The 18,804-nt window shown below is 40.2% G+C and overlaps 2 protein-coding genes across 6 annotated transcripts; both read right to left on the reverse strand.

The window, feature by feature from the left end:
* Window positions 1-788: 788 nt before the first annotated feature.
* LOC115737198 (deSI-like protein At4g17486) lies at window positions 789-4,034 on the reverse strand. The gene is made up of 4 exons (XM_030669206.2): window positions 3,880-4,034; window positions 2,655-2,906; window positions 1,628-1,915; window positions 789-1,430 (listed from the first exon to the last, which is right to left on the reverse strand). Exons 2-4 carry the CDS (start codon window positions 2,863-2,865, stop codon window positions 1,180-1,182), a joined length of 750 nt encoding a protein of 249 aa, XP_030525066.1. The 5' UTR covers window positions 2,866-2,906; window positions 3,880-4,034; the 3' UTR covers window positions 789-1,179.
* A 4,074-nt stretch (window positions 4,035-8,108) lies between these two features.
* On the reverse strand, window positions 8,109-12,959 carry LOC115737207 (putative pentatricopeptide repeat-containing protein At3g18840). Of its 5 annotated transcripts, none has more exons than XR_007198410.1 (3): window positions 10,677-12,959; window positions 9,830-9,993; window positions 8,109-8,967 (listed from the first exon to the last, which is right to left on the reverse strand). XR_007198410.1 is itself a non-coding variant. In XM_030669225.2 (2 exons), the coding sequence occupies exon 1, from the start codon at window positions 12,734-12,736 to the stop codon at window positions 10,685-10,687; it is 2,052 nt and encodes a 683-aa protein (XP_030525085.1). In that variant the 5' UTR covers window positions 12,737-12,959; the 3' UTR covers window positions 8,112-8,967; window positions 10,677-10,684. The 5 variants fall into 5 exon arrangements, 1 of the variants encoding a protein (XP_030525085.1); XR_004014993.2 differs by having other exon boundaries at window positions 10,609-12,959; XR_007198412.1 differs by lacking the exon at window positions 9,830-9,993 and having other exon boundaries at window positions 8,112-8,580; window positions 8,659-8,967; window positions 10,609-12,959.
* Between the last annotated feature and the right edge of the window lie 5,845 nt (window positions 12,960-18,804).

The following is an 18,804-nucleotide window of genomic DNA, read 5'->3' on the forward strand; positions in this document are numbered from 1 at the left end:
TTGAATCGGAATCGGCCCTTGAAGGGGCGATCCCAGGTCCGAGCCGATTCAAGGGCCGATTTCGGTTCGGCTCAATTTTTGAACCCCCAAAAAAAAAACAGAGCCTTTTTCCCCTTTTGTTTGTTTTTTTTTTTTTTTTTTTGCGATTCGAAACCGGCAATCCCGATCAACAAGCCGGTTTCGGTTATTCCACGAGCCGGTTTTGAGCCCAAACCGACCCATAGCCATATCTAGATCAATGATGACGAGATCACACCTCACCAGTGTTAGGCGAGGACGAACTTCTGCAAAGGCCGATGAGGTCCAACGACCGACTTGAGGAGGAGAAAGGGAAGAAAAAAAAAACAATTATTAAAAAATTATCCACGTCAATATTGGCCGACCCACATCAACAATTTCCAATGAAAATCAACTAGACAGACTAAATCGACACAATACAAAAGATTTATATCTAAATTGGCAAAAAAAAAAACAAATTATAACTCAATTGGCATAATTACAATAAGTTTAGGACTTTTTTAATAACTTTTTCAATAAAATATAACATTATCTTTTACATAAGCTAAAAGGACATCGATTGCTTAAAGGATTGTGAAAAAGCAACAGATACAAATTACAATAACGAATTAGCGTGTGATAAAGTCAACCTAATATCTGTACATATAGTAAAATAGGTTATGTAGGATATCTGATAAGAGAGAATACATGTACGACGATTGATTTCATGAAATACCAATCATGCATCATGCTCATACGATGTGAATAACTTTGCATGCTTTTTCGTCTCATTTATGGGATACAAAAGCTCTATACTTTCATACAAGCTAACTGCAGAAAAGTGGAGAAACAATTTAGTCAACACAAAACTCATCGTCATCCATCTCATCTCATTGCCCCTCAATCCATGATGCTCCCACCAAGTTTTGGCTCTTTTGGGCGCAAGGGCTTAAATCATTCATGTGTGTTCCATTACAACCTAGGATCAAACTCAACAAGATCAAAGAAATTTGAAACAAGGACTGTTTGTACATCCAAGCCACAACTGAAGTGAAATTTCATACCCCTTCCAGCCAAGCCAAATACTAAGGCAAGCATTGCGGAATCGCTAGATGGAACGGCGGACCATCTAACAAAAGATTATGTCTAGACAAAGGGGAAAAAAAAAATAACACACGGTCTTTACCCTTCTTTAGATAAGCAACTTTTGGATTTGGGCGTCTTTAGCTCCCAGGGAGGCAAGCAGCCTTTGTAAAGAGAGTGCAGAAACAGCGAGGACATGGAGACTTCCCTCTCGTGTAACGAGATCGATGGGAAGCAACTGAAGGCGCTCCGCAGTCTTTTCCTCTCGTTTTCGCCTCCTTGGTAGTTCGGGTTGTGGCATAGTGAAGGAACCTTGAAAGCCTCGGGGAGTATGCAGTTGCACATCGAACCTTCAACATCAGCGAAAGAAGATGCTGGTGGGTTAGAGTTAAGTAGGACTTGAAGCAATGACATTATGCCCCGTTCTATTTGAAGAGAGACCCTCAATTCAATGGCATGGTGCATCAGATACAAATAGCTGTGCGAACTGAGCAGAAAAAGGTTACATGCGTATGGTGCACAATGAGTTGGAGGATAATGGCAATACCTATTCTTGCGAGCCGGTTTACCCATCTTGGGATAGTCTTCCCGGTCAGCTTGAAGCACATGTCTTCACAGAAATGATTGCAGTTCTTAATGATCAAGTGATATGTATCACCATGATAGCTTGCAGATTGACGCTCGATGAAATCTCGGACCTGGATAGGATCCAAACTCGTCGTCCCCACAAGTATGGACTTCCTGAACTTAAAGCCAGGACATTGTCTCGGTTCAACTTCAAACACGCCACTTGATGGATACTCATGAGCTCCAAAAGCATATTCCACGCCATAAACTGCACAAGCGAATAGGAGTTTATATGCTTATGAGCAAATAAAGCAAAATAAAATGCTCAAAGTTGATTGCACAACTGCTTGTTCTAAAACTCCAACTTTAGAGGGCGACAAAATAACACTCTTAAAGCAGTGTGGATGACTGCCTGTTCTAAAACACCAATCTTTAGAGAATATGTTGATTATATCTTCCATCTTATCACCTCTCCATCACATGAAGGCATCAGAGAAGTGAAGGCTGAAGAGTACGAAGGCAACACATGGATGTGAAATTAATGAGAAACTCGCACATTCGCAAACTGGTGAAATTGAATGGGCAACTGTTTGTCTAAAAGCTTAATGGCACAAACTCCACATTATTTACTGACAAAATAAGGCCGCATAACGCATCTCTTTCCTTTTTTCCTTTTTTTTGGGGGGGTCTAAGCATATCTTTCCATTTGAGAGGTGGAAAAAGCACTTTCTTGTTGAAAGGTTCTATAATTCTGCTCTTTCAAAAGGAACAGCCTCTTGAAATGGCTCTAGAATCAAATGGTGGATTGCAAGCCTCGGTTATAACAAGACACACTCAGAGAAGCACAAACACTATAGTTGCATCATATTCATGGGTATTGGACTGTTGTTGATGGGCACATGGACGTGAGTAGATATACAAGTCAAGAATTTGGACTGGTTAACCTACCTTCAACACCAGAGTGAAAAACACCAATACAAGTCAAGAATTCGGACTGGTTAACCTACCTTCAACACCAGAGTGAAAAACACCAATTCCTGACCAGTAGAAGTAATCATTAACCGCTGTTAAGTCATAAACATTCAGAAAAACAGGAGCATTTCCTCGTCCATATGGTGCTGGTTTCACTTTTTGAAACAAGCAGAAATAGTCGGCAGACTTTCCTCGTATATGACGAGATACAATAGATCTCCAGCGGCTTACTGGTCGTGCTTTCATGCTTGTGGATAAAACCAGGACCCAGTTAACCTAGCCCCCACCTGCAAACATTTGAATCATGAATTTCTACTATCGTGCCGAGAAACTGCACCAGCACCAAAAACAAAAAAGCTTAAAAGGAAAGAAATCTGAGTTAGCTAGCTCATTCTCGCTTCACATACATCAACCCAGCAATGAGTGAAGAGAAAATGTGGCATTAATGTGATAACTCTACCATTTCTGCTTGGAGAACTTTGTTTTTTCAAGTATTCTAAAGGGTACACATCTAGCAGTCAGTCGCAGTCGTGATCTTATCAACTGAAAGCTACCTTTTTAACCTGAAACCACATTAGGCAACCACCAATTTGCTTAGCTACATGCTCATCACAAAGTTCAAAGAGGACAATGTTGTATAGAACTTATCGTCCCGCCCCGCGAAGGCTGATAGAACGACTCAAGCCGGAATCCAACCAGCAACCTAACACTTAGTGTTTTAAAGGTAAGGATTCAAATGTGTAGCCCATAAGAAAGGGAACAGAAAAGGGAATTTGCACTAGACCTTCAGGATCTGATACCGTGAAATCTCAACCCAAGAACTGAAGCAGTGAGGCATCATTCTTTTCTTTTTTGTTTCTCTTTTGGTTAATTGAAACATCTTTTTCACCTCCCACTTCAGCAGGAAAGAACAAATTTCAGCTCCCTTACAGACACACACGCACGCACAGAGAGAGCGAGAGAGATTTCACTTCTTCACAAGCTTAAAATTAGAGAGCATGAAGAAAGTAAAGCAAGATCTTTGGGTCAAACATTGCAATGCATGACATGAACAAACAAAAGAACGTTCAAATTGAAGACAAAACTCCCCGCATTTCTCTCAAAAAGGCTCGAGAAACGCATACTGAATCAAAGAACCAAGAAAGAACCCACAAAAAGAAAAACGACAAGAACAAGAAACCAAAGAACCAAGAAGATAGATAAGCTAAAAAGACCAGAAATTTCTGAGGAAAAAAAAAAGAGTCATCCCCATTAACCCACCTTGGAGAAGAAACCCATTTAGATTTCGAGACCGGAAAACGTTGTTCCGCCAAGAATCGAGCAGCCCATTTTTCCCACGGAGCAGAGAAAGACACCTGAAGGTACCTGAGAATAGACGAGACGGAGGAGCGTGAAGGCTTTCTTCCTTCCTTCGTTTTTTTATTCCTTCATTTTCTTTTTTTCGCTTTTTGGGCATGAGGGAGCAAAAGGCCCTGTCAAGTCTCGTTACCTTTTTTGGGGGTAATGTAAATCGTGAATGCTTGGCGCGGCTTTTAAGTTTTGAACGTTTTTTGCCTTTCAATTTTTAAAATTTTGAAACAGAATTTCTAATGAATATTGAGGAAAATCCCCAATTTCCAAAAAAAAGTAAAAAAATAAAATTAAAATCGGAATCACCTCAAGTATTTTCACAACTTCTTACGTTGATTAATACTTTTAATGACAACGACAAATTCAAATGGAGAATTTTGGGCAGCTAGCGCAAAGCCATATCAATGTGATCAACAAAAAATAACAGGAAAAAAGAAGGTAACAAAAAGAATGACAAAATGAATCTTGAACACAAGCATTATGATGAAATAATAAAAACGACCTTAAATAGATTACCAGAAGATGGATATTTATGTTTTACCTTCTAATCATCTAGCATGTTAATAGATTTAATTAAATTTGTGATTTTATTAAATCAATCACTTTTTTTTTTTAACCAATTAAACCAATCACTTTAACAAGCAAGAACATGAGTTTCTTCATACTGGAGAGTGGAGACCAAAATGATTGCTTTCATAGGTCAGGATCATCGTCGTACGTTTGCGTTTGCATTGGTTCGTTCTTTGAATCTTGACAAGGACGGAAGCCACCGTCGTTTTTCCTGATGAAGACTTGAGTGGAGAGAGAGAGAGAGAGAGAGAACGAATAAAAATTAAATAAAAAGACGCAAAAGAAGCTGCAGATTTGACAGCCACGTGTATAAAGTGGTAAAAAAGGGAAGATTTTGATGTTCATGTGAATCTCTTTCTGGGGTCCAAATCTCTATTGTTCATGTTTTTTGACTTGACCAGCTTTTAAGATTGTCTGCTTGAAAAACCAAATCGGAGCGTGTATGCATGTGAATTAGCCATTTTCACATTAGCCGATTTAAGTAATGAGCGATTTCGTCCGCGGTATAAGAAGTTTACCCAAATAGAATGTCGAAAGAGCAGTTAACCCTCCCCTTGCTAAGTTGATGCAGAGCAGGGGTGCCAATGACCCGTTTTCTTACGCATATTTTGTATAAATGAGTTTTATATGAGTTGTTAACTTTGAGAGAATCCTATAAAAATAGGTCCACAAAATTGAAGATGAATCCGATGGGTCAAAAATGAATTACACATAAAGCCTCATAGAATTCATTTTCGACCCATCAAAAGATTAAGTCATCGTTGTACTTAGATTGGGTCACGGGCCACCGATCACCGTTAGCTGCACGCCCTGCTTGCCGATCGCCTCCCTGACGCCGTCAACCACCACCACCACCTGTCAACCACCACCCACTCACCCGTCGCCGCCGCCACCGCCTGTCGACCACTGCCTTGCCCACTGCCGCCGCACCTTCATTTTATTTTTACTTGCTCATTCCACGAATTCCCTCAATATCTGAGCTCAAGAATTCCCGGCTTCAATTTCGAAGCGAAAACCTAGGGAGGCCATCGAGGGAGGTCGGGTAGGGGGATGACCACTGCATGAGGCTTATCTCTTGCGTCCGAATCCATCTCTCTCTCTCTTTACCGAATCCCAGAAAATCCGAATAGAGTTGACGTGTTTAGTGTGCTTTCGTTTCACGTACACGTCGCCTTAGCACGGACGACAAGAGAACAAACGAGAGTCGTGAAAATGAACGTGGTGAATTCGCCGGCCAACCGCCTTTTTTCTTTTCTTTTTTTTAAACTCCTTTTTCTTTCATTTTGGTTCTACTAGGCGGGTTCCAACTCCGGACCTTGTCCGCCGCTGTTGGTCGCCAGAGAAAAATAAAGATTACTTTTTTAAAAAATTAAAATATTTTTTAATAAAAAAATATGAAAAATAAGCTACAATAAGTTAAATGAGTCGTATAGATTTTCTTAGAATATTAGTGTATTTTGGTAATATGAGTTAAAACGGGTCGGTCGAGTATGGATCGGTGGTATATCGGGGTCTATATGGGTCATTAAATATGGGTCAAAACGGGTTAAACGAGTCAATATGGATAAGACCATATTCAACCCGACCAAAACCTATCCGATCCATTTATTTGACACATTTAATGTAAAGAGAGTTGAAAAGGAATTAAGGAGATAAAAATGATCATTCTCGCGCATGCATGCTTGAATCACTATTTATGGTTTTTTTTTTTTAACGATAGAATAATGCTTAACAAGTGAAGGTCTTCGAATGATAAGTGGATGAGATGACCTAACAAATGACATTCATACCACTCTAGGGACTAAGGCCCCGTTTGGTTTAGTATTGAGGCTCTAAAGTCCCTTAGCCAAATGAAAATGGTGTTTGGTTCTTTTTTTGCTTACTTCGGGGAGATGCAATTGCATCTCAAATTCTCTCCAAAGTCTTTTAGCCCAAAATACCTCTAAAGATACTTTGGATCAAATGACTTTTGCAAAATGAAACTAATTTTTTTTATTTTAATTTTGTCACCTTCGCTTGCCGCCACCGGCCCGCCCCTCGCCCTCCGTCGCTCGCCACCGCGACCTAGTGGCCGCCGACCATCCGCCCACCGCCGCCCGCCGTCCGCCCGCAGCCGTCGGCTGCCGCCGCCGCCATCGCTCGCCGTCGCCGCCCCCCACCGCTCGCCGACCCCCCGTCGTCACCCGTCCCCCTTTGCCCACCCTCCGCCACCGGCTGCCCTGTCGCTTTTTTTTTCAAAAAGTAAAAATACTTTACACAGTTCATTTTTCACTAAACAATATTTATGTCAAAGTTGCTTTCCAAATATATTTTTAAAATACATTTTACTAAACACTACTTGTGTTTTGAAAAAGACTTTTAACCTAAAGATATTTACATTTTCTCAAAATCATTTGATCAAATGCTGAATCAAACAAGACCTAAATACTTGTCTAACCTTTCAGATAGTGATCTCTCCACCGACAAAGCCATCCTGAAGATGCCGTCTTGTCAAGTCTTACCAACTATGCAACTCGAGATCTGAATCATGTTTTGATGGGTCTTCCCATCGGATCGTGCACTTAATTCGTTGGTATAAACGAAGAACATGTCAAAGATCAATTGGTTAGTTAAATCCGTCTCTATCAATCCCAAAATGAGCGGATGATAAATGGATGAGATGGCCTGACAAATGACATTCATACCGCTTTAGGAACTAACACATGTCTAACCTTTCAATTATTGATCCCTCCACTAACAAACTAATCTTTAAGAAGGGTCTTGTCAAGTGCTACCAACTTCGCAGCTTGAGCGCTGAACCATGTTTTGGTGGGTTGTCCCATCGGATCGTGCACTTAATTCGTTGGTATAAACAAAAAACATGTAGATTAATTGGTCAATTAAATCCGCCTCTATCAATCTCAAAATAGAATTTGCTCCAAGTTTGAGCAACCAACTTCTGACAACAATATTGAAAAATAACATCATCAAACAACTTTCTCAGTTAAGCAATGCTCTCTCATGAGTTCGCTGGTTTGCTTGACCTTTTATAGGACAATTTCGCAGGGGAGCAATAAGCTTGACTCGTGCAATGTGTACACTGACTGATGAATGAATTAACAACAATTTGATAACGCTACTGCTACTCGAGTCGATATTTTCAAGCTCGAACTAGACTCGAACTTGTATTAGACCATGAAAAAAGAGGGAGATCTCGAAAGTCCAGTACATTCTGATCAGCTTTCTCATGTTCATGTCAGGCTAAGTCTATCCAATAATTCCTTTTACTGAACTTTGAACTTTGACCGAAATATGCAGATCCAAAAGGCAGCTCTTCCCCTGGGAATTACTTGTAATCAATTGCTGTTGCATCTAGTAAAGATATATTCATGCTGCGCATACTTTATGAAGTTCTTTTATGATGATTCCAATGGAGCCGGTTTGGCTTTGCAAGTCGAATTCATGTCACTCTCTTGAACTTCCTCTGACAGAAAATTAATATGTACCAACAGTTTACATATTATACGTGAGTGTTCTGGGTGACATAACATTCATGAGAATGGCAGGGATATTGCATCCCCATGAATGATATCGCCTTGGCGAGATGCGTGTGCGAGAAAATAACACCCAAAGCGGATGAGTGCCGCAGGATATTTATTTCTCTGAATGTATGACATCGATTTGGTTTGAAGAAATGAGCTCAGAAAATACACATACCATGAAAAAGCACAAGTGACTCTCCTCAGATACTCCAGATAATATTTCACCGCCATACACCATCAGCACGGAGTTTGGAGAGTCTTGCCACGTCCATCATGGTACATATTTGTACTCATCCCTGATCACCACAAGCTCCAAAGAGTAATGGCTCCAATGAATTCAACAAATTTGGACTTGCTCAGGCGGCACCTTAGGAGGAATTCATGATGGACACCCAAACAAAACTGCCTTATTCTCCTGATGCCATGGAGGCTGTCATGCTGAAACTGTGAATGAAAGAAGACTTTTAGAATGAGACGGATTGATATGACCAGACATGGTCTGGCAATCCATACCTGCATTCTACATAAGCATATCCAGATAGCCACTATAAGACCATTGCACACATCATTACCCCCTCGAGATGTTGCACCTTCATACCTTTATCCAACTACAAGCTCGTCCTAGACAGCGACTTCTCGAATATCTTTGCCATCATGTACCAGGAAGTCCTTGGAGATAACGGTGGCTTACTTGGCAAACCGTGGACAGTCCAGGAAAGTCCCAGCAGCAGGCTATTAGTCTTCTTCCACAAACGGGTCTTCTTTCCTGGTTCTCCAATTTTCAGCAAATCGAGCCTTCAATTTAGATTCCTGACCTGCTTTATGATATCAGCGTTCATCGGCAACATGACGAACTCAGATTTTGACAAGTTAACCTGTCAGATGGTTCTGAAGAAGGTGCTCCAACCTGACAGAAAACAATCAAACATAAGAAATGTCCATACAAGTAGCAACAAGCAAGTTCCCCACCATATTTCTGCAGCCAAATATTTTTTTCCCAACAACATTTTACAGATCCTACTAATCCTCTTTTATGGCATCTGAGAAGTTTTCCTACCTCGATAATATGACATAATGTAAAAAGTGAATGTAAACGTTTTTTTTTTTTTTTTCAAGAGTGGCAAATCCAATCACTGATCATAATTGTTTATATTTATTTACTTCAATAAACAGCATGCTGGTTTATGCTTAAAGACAAAAATTCAATAAAAACTAATAATTTATTAGGATTAGTTGATTTCGTTGTAACCTGCAACAATTACATTTTCCTTGTATTGGTTTTGATTTATCAGGAAAATAGAAGATTATGAACAAACTTCTTCAGTAGTTTAGGGAGATTTGAAGGTGGTAAGGACAAAAATCTTGCAAAAACTTGAACTATATTTATGCAGCTCTCGAGCAAACTAATCTTGTGGTAGTTCGACATCAGTTTTTTCAGCTCCTTTGACGCCACATCAGATGTTTAGAGAGACTAATACTGTTTGTAAGAGAGATAAAGAGGCATGGCATATGGCTGATCAATGACTAGTACAGAGAGTTTGAGAGTTACACAATAAGAAAAGACAGTTTGCAAAAGTTGAATGTGGGTTTTTATGCATCAGGCATGACAAGCATAATTGATGAAGGTAGAATGAATAGTTGGAAAACACATGAGTAAGATTGCATTGGCTTTTATCCAAGCCACATCCTGGAACTATATATACCACTTCGTCATCTAGTAGTTATCTGCCATCCTATTTTAGTATAAAATTCGACTAATTGAGCAAAACCTCTGTTAGCCTGAAGGCTTTTGGCACGAACAAGCTTTGCCACTAAAGCTTCATCTGGCGGTTCTTCTTATCCATCACAGTCGTCCTTTATCTCCACTGTCCAGTGTGTGGTACACCGATGAGTGCATTTCCTTCTTCAAATTACATATGCTATACCATCAACCCTTGAAACACGATTGAAATAGTGTCAAGAGTGAGTATTGTAGGCAAGAATGTTCACAGCTGATAAGCAAAACTACAGGCCCGTGATCGTCCTCTTCTACTATGTTTTTACAATTTTCTTTCATATACGATGTACGGTTGTAAAATGAAATGCAGTTCATGCATTTCTTTCCCAACAGATTTTCATGTCAACGCGGCAAAGTGAAATTTCACAATGTATTTTTTTTTGCATGTACTTGCTTTTACAATATTATGAGAAAGTTATGTCCATCGCTCATCTCCTCTTCAGAAATAATCTATAGAATGTATATATGCCACTTTCTTAGTACATGCTCATCCAAACAAAGTTTTCATGCACAGTGGAGCTATGGAAACCTTTACAGTGCATGGGCTACAGGTTACTTTTAAGAGTATCTAGATGAGGGCAATAGCCCCCACCATTCTACACTTGAGTTTGTTGCTGTGTGTTTATCTGTATAATGAACACCTGTTATGTATTTAAGAGGAATATCAATCGCGTCATGACACAGAGGGGGCAAAGTCTAATTCCTTTTTTTTTTTCGGTCAAAGGGACAAAGTCTAATTCATATTGAATCTTTCAGCCCATGTTTCCGTACCTCATCCTCTTCTATCTATGCTCTTGAAAGAAACCACAGACTTTCCTGTACCAAGCATTTGAATTCACCTGTCCCCTTATGTTGATATGAAACCTGCAATCTTTCCAACACTTGAATTGGACAACGCACGTAATTCTGCAGATAGGAACTCCAAGATTGAATAGATAGCCTCCGCTTTTGAGTGCAATGTATCACCAGAGGTAAATGCATGAATTCCATTTTCAAGATACACCCAACTGCAGCCAGCAAGCTTCTTGGTTTCCTTCCCTCTCATTTTCTCTCTTATCTTGCGCATCTCTGCCCAATTTTCCTCAGCTGCATATACATTTGCCAGCTGCACATACCGAGATCCATTATCTTCCTCGATAACCAACAGTTGCTCTGCTGCTTCTCTTGCAAGACTGAGGTTCCTATTTATCTTACAGGCGTTCAAAAAAGCCCCCAAAATCACAGCATCCGAATTCCTGGGAATTTTCTTCATGAGATCCATTGCCTTTTCTAGTTGATTTGCCCTTCCATACAGATCAATCATACAGGCATAGTGATCCGTTTCAGGCAATATTTTGTAATCTTCTACCATGGACTTGAAGTACTTTTCCCCTATCTCCAATAACCCGCTATGACGGCAAGCAGATAGAAGTGCAATAAAGGTGACCTCATTGGGTTTCAACCCTCTCTCCAACATTTCTGTATACAGCTTCATAGCCTGACCTTCATGCCCATGATTTGCATAACCGGAAATCATGATATTGTAGAGAATCAAATCTCTTTCTGTGAGCTTTTGAAATATCTTTCCTGCATATCCAGTACTACCAGCCTTAAAATACATGTCAATGGTGGCGCTAATCAGCTTCTCCTCCGTTTCCATCCCTGTTCTCAGTGAGTAAGCATGAATTTGTTTTCCAAGATCCAGGGCCGCTTGCAATGCACAGGCACCTAGCAAGCACATGATTATGGGTGCATCAAAAGAAATGTTTGCATTCCCTCTATATTCATTCACCAGTTCAAACACAGCTTCACATTGCTGTGCTTTGACGTAACCAGTAAACAAAGCTGTCCACACGATAGAATTCTTTTCTGTCAGAGAATAAAAAAGTCTCCGTGCTTCCGACATATTACCTTGAGATGAATGACCCACGATCATAGAAGTTGTTGAAAAAGAGTTCTCGCACTCAATCGTCGCATAAACTAAGTCCGCATATCTCATATTTCCACACTTGCTGTAAACATCCACTATGGCACTCTTAACAAACAGATTCGATATCAAACCCTCTTTCAAAACCCCAGCATGAATCTCCTTTCCAAGCTTCGAATTCCGCATGATGGAGCAAGCATTCAGAACACTAGCGAATGTGTGCTCATTCCACCTAAATCCACTGTCCCTCATTTTCATAAAGAAATTCAGGGACTCCTCCTCATAACCATTCTGCGCATAGCCAGAAATCAAAGTATTCCAAGACACTGTATCATTTAACTCAGTCAATCTCTGGAAGAGATCCAAAGCCATTTCCATCTTACCTTCCCTACAACAAGCTGCCATCATCGCATTCTTGGAAACCAAATCGACCTCCACTTTTGATTCAGAGAACGCCCTGTATGCTTCTCCAAAACTCCCACATTTAGAGTACATGTCAATTAAGGAGCTCGTGACATACCCATCTGCATCATTCCCTGTCCGCACCATATACGCATGCAACTGTGACCCATAACACTCCACACGTAACTTTGCCACCAAGTTAAGCATCGCTGTCAAAGTAAATTCGTCAAACTTAAGACGATCACGCATCGACTGCATCTCGTCAAACCATTCGAGCGCATCGTTCTCGTGTCCCTCAACAGTCACGTAACCAGCCAGTATCGAATTATAAGTTACCAAGTCCCTGTCAGTGGCGGAGTCAAACAATGCTCTCGCTCGGGTCAGGTTCCGAGCTTTTACGTGAGCCGAGATCAGGGCATTCCAAGAGTACACGTTCTGTTGGGGCATTTCGTCGAACAGCTTGTGGGCTTCTCGCAAGAGGCCATTCTGGGAGTAGAGGCGGATGAGCCGGTTGAACAAGAAAGTGCTCGGGACAAAACCGGATTTAACTACTCTCGCCTGGTACGCTAAACCATCTTTCAAGGACCTCATTTACATGTTTTCGGATCTTACATGAGATTGGACGAAAGAAAAGAACTCATCACTGCTCAAACAACACTCCCCCTCAAGCTTCTACAACAATAATAAAGGCCCATCTTCCAGATAGAGAAGAGATTTTAGTGACGTTAGTCCATCTCCAGGTGGAGAGAGAGAGAGAGAGAGAGAGAGAGAGAGGAATCAATGGCAGCAGCCAAATCAGGGGCCGTCACAGGTTGCTAATTCACTATTGTTTTTCCTTGTGCTTTTTATAACTTATTTAAACTGAGGGCAAAAAGGCACTTAACAGAAAATTGAAGGGGAAAGTGCATTTTACACCCTTAAATGTCATGTGCAGACCTCACACTGCTGCAATAAAATTTTGAAGTAGTACAATACGATCTTCACAAATCTTTAACGTATACCATCCTATAGTTTCGAAAATTAAACGAGATTTCAAAATCTAATTCTTGGAAGTGTGTATGGTCCATCGGGGTCTTATCACGAGTGTCCCTATGTGTCCAAAACATAACACTCTGATTTGTGTCGTGGATCGTGTCACGCCTCGATTCCTGGGCACTCCACCACCCTACCAAACGCCTCGGGTTATTTTAAGGCAATGTCTCGGGCACGTCATCGACCCATTCTTTTTATCTTTTAATTAAGCGCATGGGAAACAATTCACTTTTTCAGACAAATATAAAAATAAGGATAGTCAGAAATGAACTCAACAACCAACAAATGGCAAAAGCTCATTTTATTTATTCACTTGTTAATCCTAGGAAGCTACGAGCCCTATCTCAAGGTCACTTCCTATAACCAACAAAAAGATACTAGGTCGGGTTCGAGATTAACACTACTCCATGCAACTCAAAAAGGGAGGTCAACGTCCACGTCCTCCTCAGAGCAAGCTTTCTATACCTAAGGTCCCGAAAATGATTAACAACAACGGGTGAAATATAAAATTCTCCGTGAGTCAATACTCTAAGCTCGAATAGGGTGCCGATTCACCTAAACATGCGAGTTGATGTCGATAACTGATTAATAGTGTGCAACTTTCGCAACGCTCTAGTTACTACGTAATCGGGCACTTGACTCAACCAATCAATTATCAATCACATCCACACTTATCCCGCCTTGGCATATACACGGCTCGGTGTTCAACATTGCATTTAAACAACATATAAACCAAGGCACACAACCAGAATACCCATCACAATCTCGCATGCATAATGCATCACATGTGTTTCGGCTATTAATGACCACTTGGCCACAACATATTAGGCAATTGGTGCTCTTCCGGCATGATTGGGTATCTTCCCGCCCCAACATGCACGGCGACCGATAAGCCATGTGGTTCCAAGTATCCTTAGCCTAGACCGACAATCGAGCATTCCTATAAAAAGCGTTGGCCCGCAACTTGTAGCGACCGGCATCCGATAAGTAGTATGGTTCCAAGTACTCTCGATACGAACATATCGGGCGTCGACCCCAAGTACCCAAGGGTGTCGACATCATCCCAAGTACTCAAGGGTGACAGTAACCATCATGTGATCACACAAGCACATCAAACAATCACGCCAGTTTATATCTTCGTATTTAGCCCAATGCAAACATGGTCGTGCCGACAACTCAACTCAATGCGGTTTTCCACGCATAAAAATGCAATGGAAAATTCACAAGTGATTATAGAGGTATACATTTTTTGTCAAACTTGGTATTCCTCAATTCCGTACCCTACTAGATTTTTCGGATACAAAAACATCACAGTTTGACGTTACCTCATGGTACATCCTTAATTACGTGTCCAAAAATTCATATTTCAGTATAGTAAATTCCATCTCAAAATAGGTGACTATTTTCATGGAAATATATACATTCAAGGACACAAAAAAATCACCAGATCAACACCAAATAATAATAAAATAATAATAATAGTTATTATTTAACCCTATCATGATTAATGAACCCAACTATGATTAATTAACTCCTAGCACAAATGTCCCGATGCATTTATCAAAAGCCCGGAGTAGGGGAATACCCGCGGATGCATTTTGCAAAAGTTTGGGTTGCGTATCAAGTGACCAAAGGACGCTTTCCTTTGGTGGAATCATTGGGATGCATTCCTTATTATAACGAAAGATGAGGCTAATCAAGTGTGGTCCACATGGTTTGCGAATTTGCATTGCACGTGTAGGGTCTAGAATTGTCATCATACGAATGTTCATGTGCATGTGATTCATGGTCCATGTAGAGGTCTAATAGTGTGATGTAGAGGTCTAGTAGTGTGATGTCTTGTCGTATAACCTATTTGTGATATGGTGCTTGATCTTGCTATTGATAGTTAGTTTAGTCGTTAAGTTGTATGCTTTGCAAACTTCAACTTATCTTTCGGATTAGTAGCGGGGTGGAACCACGACGGACGCTTCTTGGATAGTGTCCAGATGTAGTAGGCGTGGAGGGCGATGGTGGCGATATCGGGATAGGGGATAATGGATAGAAAGAAGATGCTTCTTGTTACCTTCCCGATTGCTTCCTTTTGATGAGCTGATACATAAAACTGGTTATTACTAGCTCTATATGATGTTAGGAGTTGTTACATCGGTTGGTTATGCTATGTTGAACGACCATATCTATTACAGGTTAGATGAACCACTATTGGCCATACCTTTAGGCGCGTGTCTATTGGTTGATTGTTTTTGTATGGCCATATAAGTGATTTTATTTTATTTTTCGCTTTTGCCATGATATAAGTATAACAAGTTAAAAGAGCATGCTAGAAAGTGACGACCCAAGATGGCACATCTCATTTTGGTGTCAGAGCGTATGTTATACCTAGAGTAATAAGGTGCGTTCGTGATTGAAGTGTTTGGTAGGCATGCGCGCGTTTAAATCCACTAGTGCATGCGGTTGTGATTGTTTGTGATTGGCAGTAGTATGTGCTACTCATTAGTTAGGAAACATGTTGAGAAAAACCCTTGAGTTATTTTGAAGTTGACAAAATAATCATTGTGCTCTTGATTTGTGTTAATGCGGTGAAATATTTGTTTTGCAAATTATCCAAAGGTGTGGGGATACAAGGTATTGAATCTGGCAAAAAGGGGCTCAGATGTTACCCTCGGATGCTGTGTGGAGCCCGGACGTTGAATGGGGGAACTCGGACGTTGGAATGATGCTCAAGCTCCGAGAGAAGTATTTCATGTGCAACGACCAAAATATCAAGAGATATATGGAAAGATGATTTAATTGATATATTATATCCTCACAATGGCAAGTAATCGAGCTAGATCGTTTTTGAAGATTCTCTGTTTTGAAGATCAATCAAGGACACGGATTAAGGGAGACGAGTGTGACCTTCCTAATTGATTAATGGTAGTTTTGGAGAGCGATCCTCTAGAGGCCTTGCAGCAGATAGTTAGAGGTGGAGGAGTATAAAATATATCTCAAATTCGAAGAAAAAAACAAGTTGGCATAGGAGGGAGTAGGATTCAAAATTCCAAGATTGAGAGAACTTCAACTTTTCATATTCTCCTTGATCAACTGTAATACTTAGAGGTGTATACACAAGTGTTGAGCGTTAGGTGTAGAGTCCTTCGTCTCAAGGGACATCATTGAGTTATAACCTCCGAGCAATTAACTAGTGAAATCCAGGTGATTGGCTGCTAGCTTGAAGAAGTGGATGTAGGCTTGAACAAAGCCGAATCACTATAAATTCTTTGTGTAGTTTCTCTATCCCTTCTTTGTTTTTGATTATATCTTGTGAAAATAGAACGTGCACACCTGCCCATTTTGTGATCTTACATGTGATCATCATCTGAAGGTTAAGCTATGAGCTTATTCGATTATAATTCCGCATTGATTTTTTAAAATACTCCGTAAACACCTATTCACCCCCTCTAGGTGATAATGCTAACTCCAACAATTGGTATCAAAGCTTGGTGCTCATATTTTATTAAAGTGCTATTACTTTTGAGCTAACGTTCTTTATGGTTAGGAATTTTTCTCCTACATGGATTGAAGGTGGAAGCAACAATAGACCACCATACTTCGAAGGAAAGGAATACAGTAATTGGCATAATAAATTCAAGGCATATATTAGATGCCAAGATCCCCGGATTTGGGATGTTGTTCAAAGAGGCGTGAATCCGATCGCAAGAACTTCGGGCGGAACAAATGCGAGGGATAATACCAACATTACTTCCACTCTTGCTCTAACCGCCATTGAGATAGCAAAGAGAGATGCTCTAGATGTTAAAGCTATTTATTCATTCTATAGTGTATTATCTCCTATTGAATATAAGCATATTCCAGATTGCTCCTCGTTAAAAGCGATTTGGGACAAGTCGTACGTCACTTATAAAGGAATATATATAGTCAATGAGACTAAAGTCAATATCCTTCTCGGACAGTATGAATCTTTCAAAATGAAGCCCAATGAAACCGTGAAAGAAATATTTGATAGATTCATTGAGATAGTGAATGGCCTCACCTATCATGGGCAACCCGCTTTTGGACTAATGCGAGTAAACAAACTCCCGAGGGCGATCATGAAGGAATGGGACAATGTCAAAACTTCCATTCGAGAAACTAAGAGGATATCACCTCTATTTATGAGCGAACTCATTGGAACTCTTCAATCCCGTGAGGATGAAAGAATCAATGAGGAAACAGAGTTAAAAGATAAGAAGTCAATTGCTTTGAAATCTAATGTTGATTCGGATGCTTCAGTCTCTGAAGATGAAACCGATGAGGATCTAGCGCTCATGGTCAAGGGATTCGGAAGAATAGCTAAAAAAGGAAGGAATTTCAAAGACAAAAGAGATTTCAAACAAGGATGACCCACCGATTACAGCAGCATCTGTTGGGCCGTACGAGGATGATCCACTTGAGACTGTTCGGCTAATTCGGGGGACCACTCTCGCTCATCCAATTGGTGATGTCGTCACCTACCCTTTGAAATATTATACGACGGATTTCATATTGGGGTTCACTCCGGGGTTAGGCCAAACAGATTTCCCGCTAGGGTTCACCCGGTTTGTTTGCCCATTTCAAGGGAGATTTGCTTTTCAACGGCCGCAGACTCTAGCTACTTCTCCGGCTTCGTACGGATCCGATTTTCCTCCTCCTTTCCCATTCCCTCCTACAGTATGATATGTACCGTTTGAGCGTGGCATATTTTCTCACTTTGATGATACATCTCCATTACAAGATATGCCTTTGTCATCTATATATCCTACTCATTCGGATCCTCGTTCTCGTCAGTACAATACTAAACCTACCAAATAACGAAGACAACCTGATTGTAAAACAAGAGGTCATGTAGGAAGACGACATCATCGGTACATGTAATTGCGGTTAACAATTGTTATCTATTATGAACATCTCATGTTTTTCATATATCTTACCTCTTTTATTTATGAATATTTTTAATTAATTACATAAATACAAAATTATTTATTAATTATATATCTTAATTAATTAATTATTGATAATTATGTTAGAAAAATAAGCTTGAAAAGACAAACATTATAAATAAAATAAATATTATAAAAAACGTAAACATATATGAAATTAAAAAAAAAAAAAAAAAGCTTGGCTCAAAAGCCCAACTGTTGAGTAGGCCTTGCTTGGCACCTCGGCTACTGAGCCACACTCAAAGTGGTAATTTTTTTTTAAACCTATTTTGATAAATTTATTTTTTATCCTATTTTGAAAAAAAACCCGACAAACGGGGAGATAGTGGAGAAAGAACAACCCAATGTGAATAATGAACTTTTGAGTTTTTCTAGATGCACTGCATTTTAACGACCTTTTGACTCCTTTAATTTGTTGAATTGCGTGCCTTTGTTAGGTTGACTCCTTTAAAGTCGAGGATCGTCCCACCCATTTCCAATCTATTTATGTTGTGCCTCCTCCCCAAGCAGCAAAGCAATTCTTCACCGATTGCTCTTTGCCCAACCACAAACAGAGACATGATGGATGCTCTCAGCTCCATGAATATTAATCAAGTGTTGCTTCTCGTTCTTGTTCTATCTCGGGCGCTGACTAGCTTTGGAAAGCCGAGTAATCGACCGTCGGTCGCG

Source organism: Rhodamnia argentea, chromosome 5 (assembly GCF_020921035.1).
Source record: "Rhodamnia argentea isolate NSW1041297 chromosome 5, ASM2092103v1, whole genome shotgun sequence".
Classification (NCBI taxonomy): Eukaryota; Viridiplantae; Streptophyta; class Magnoliopsida; order Myrtales; family Myrtaceae; genus Rhodamnia; species Rhodamnia argentea.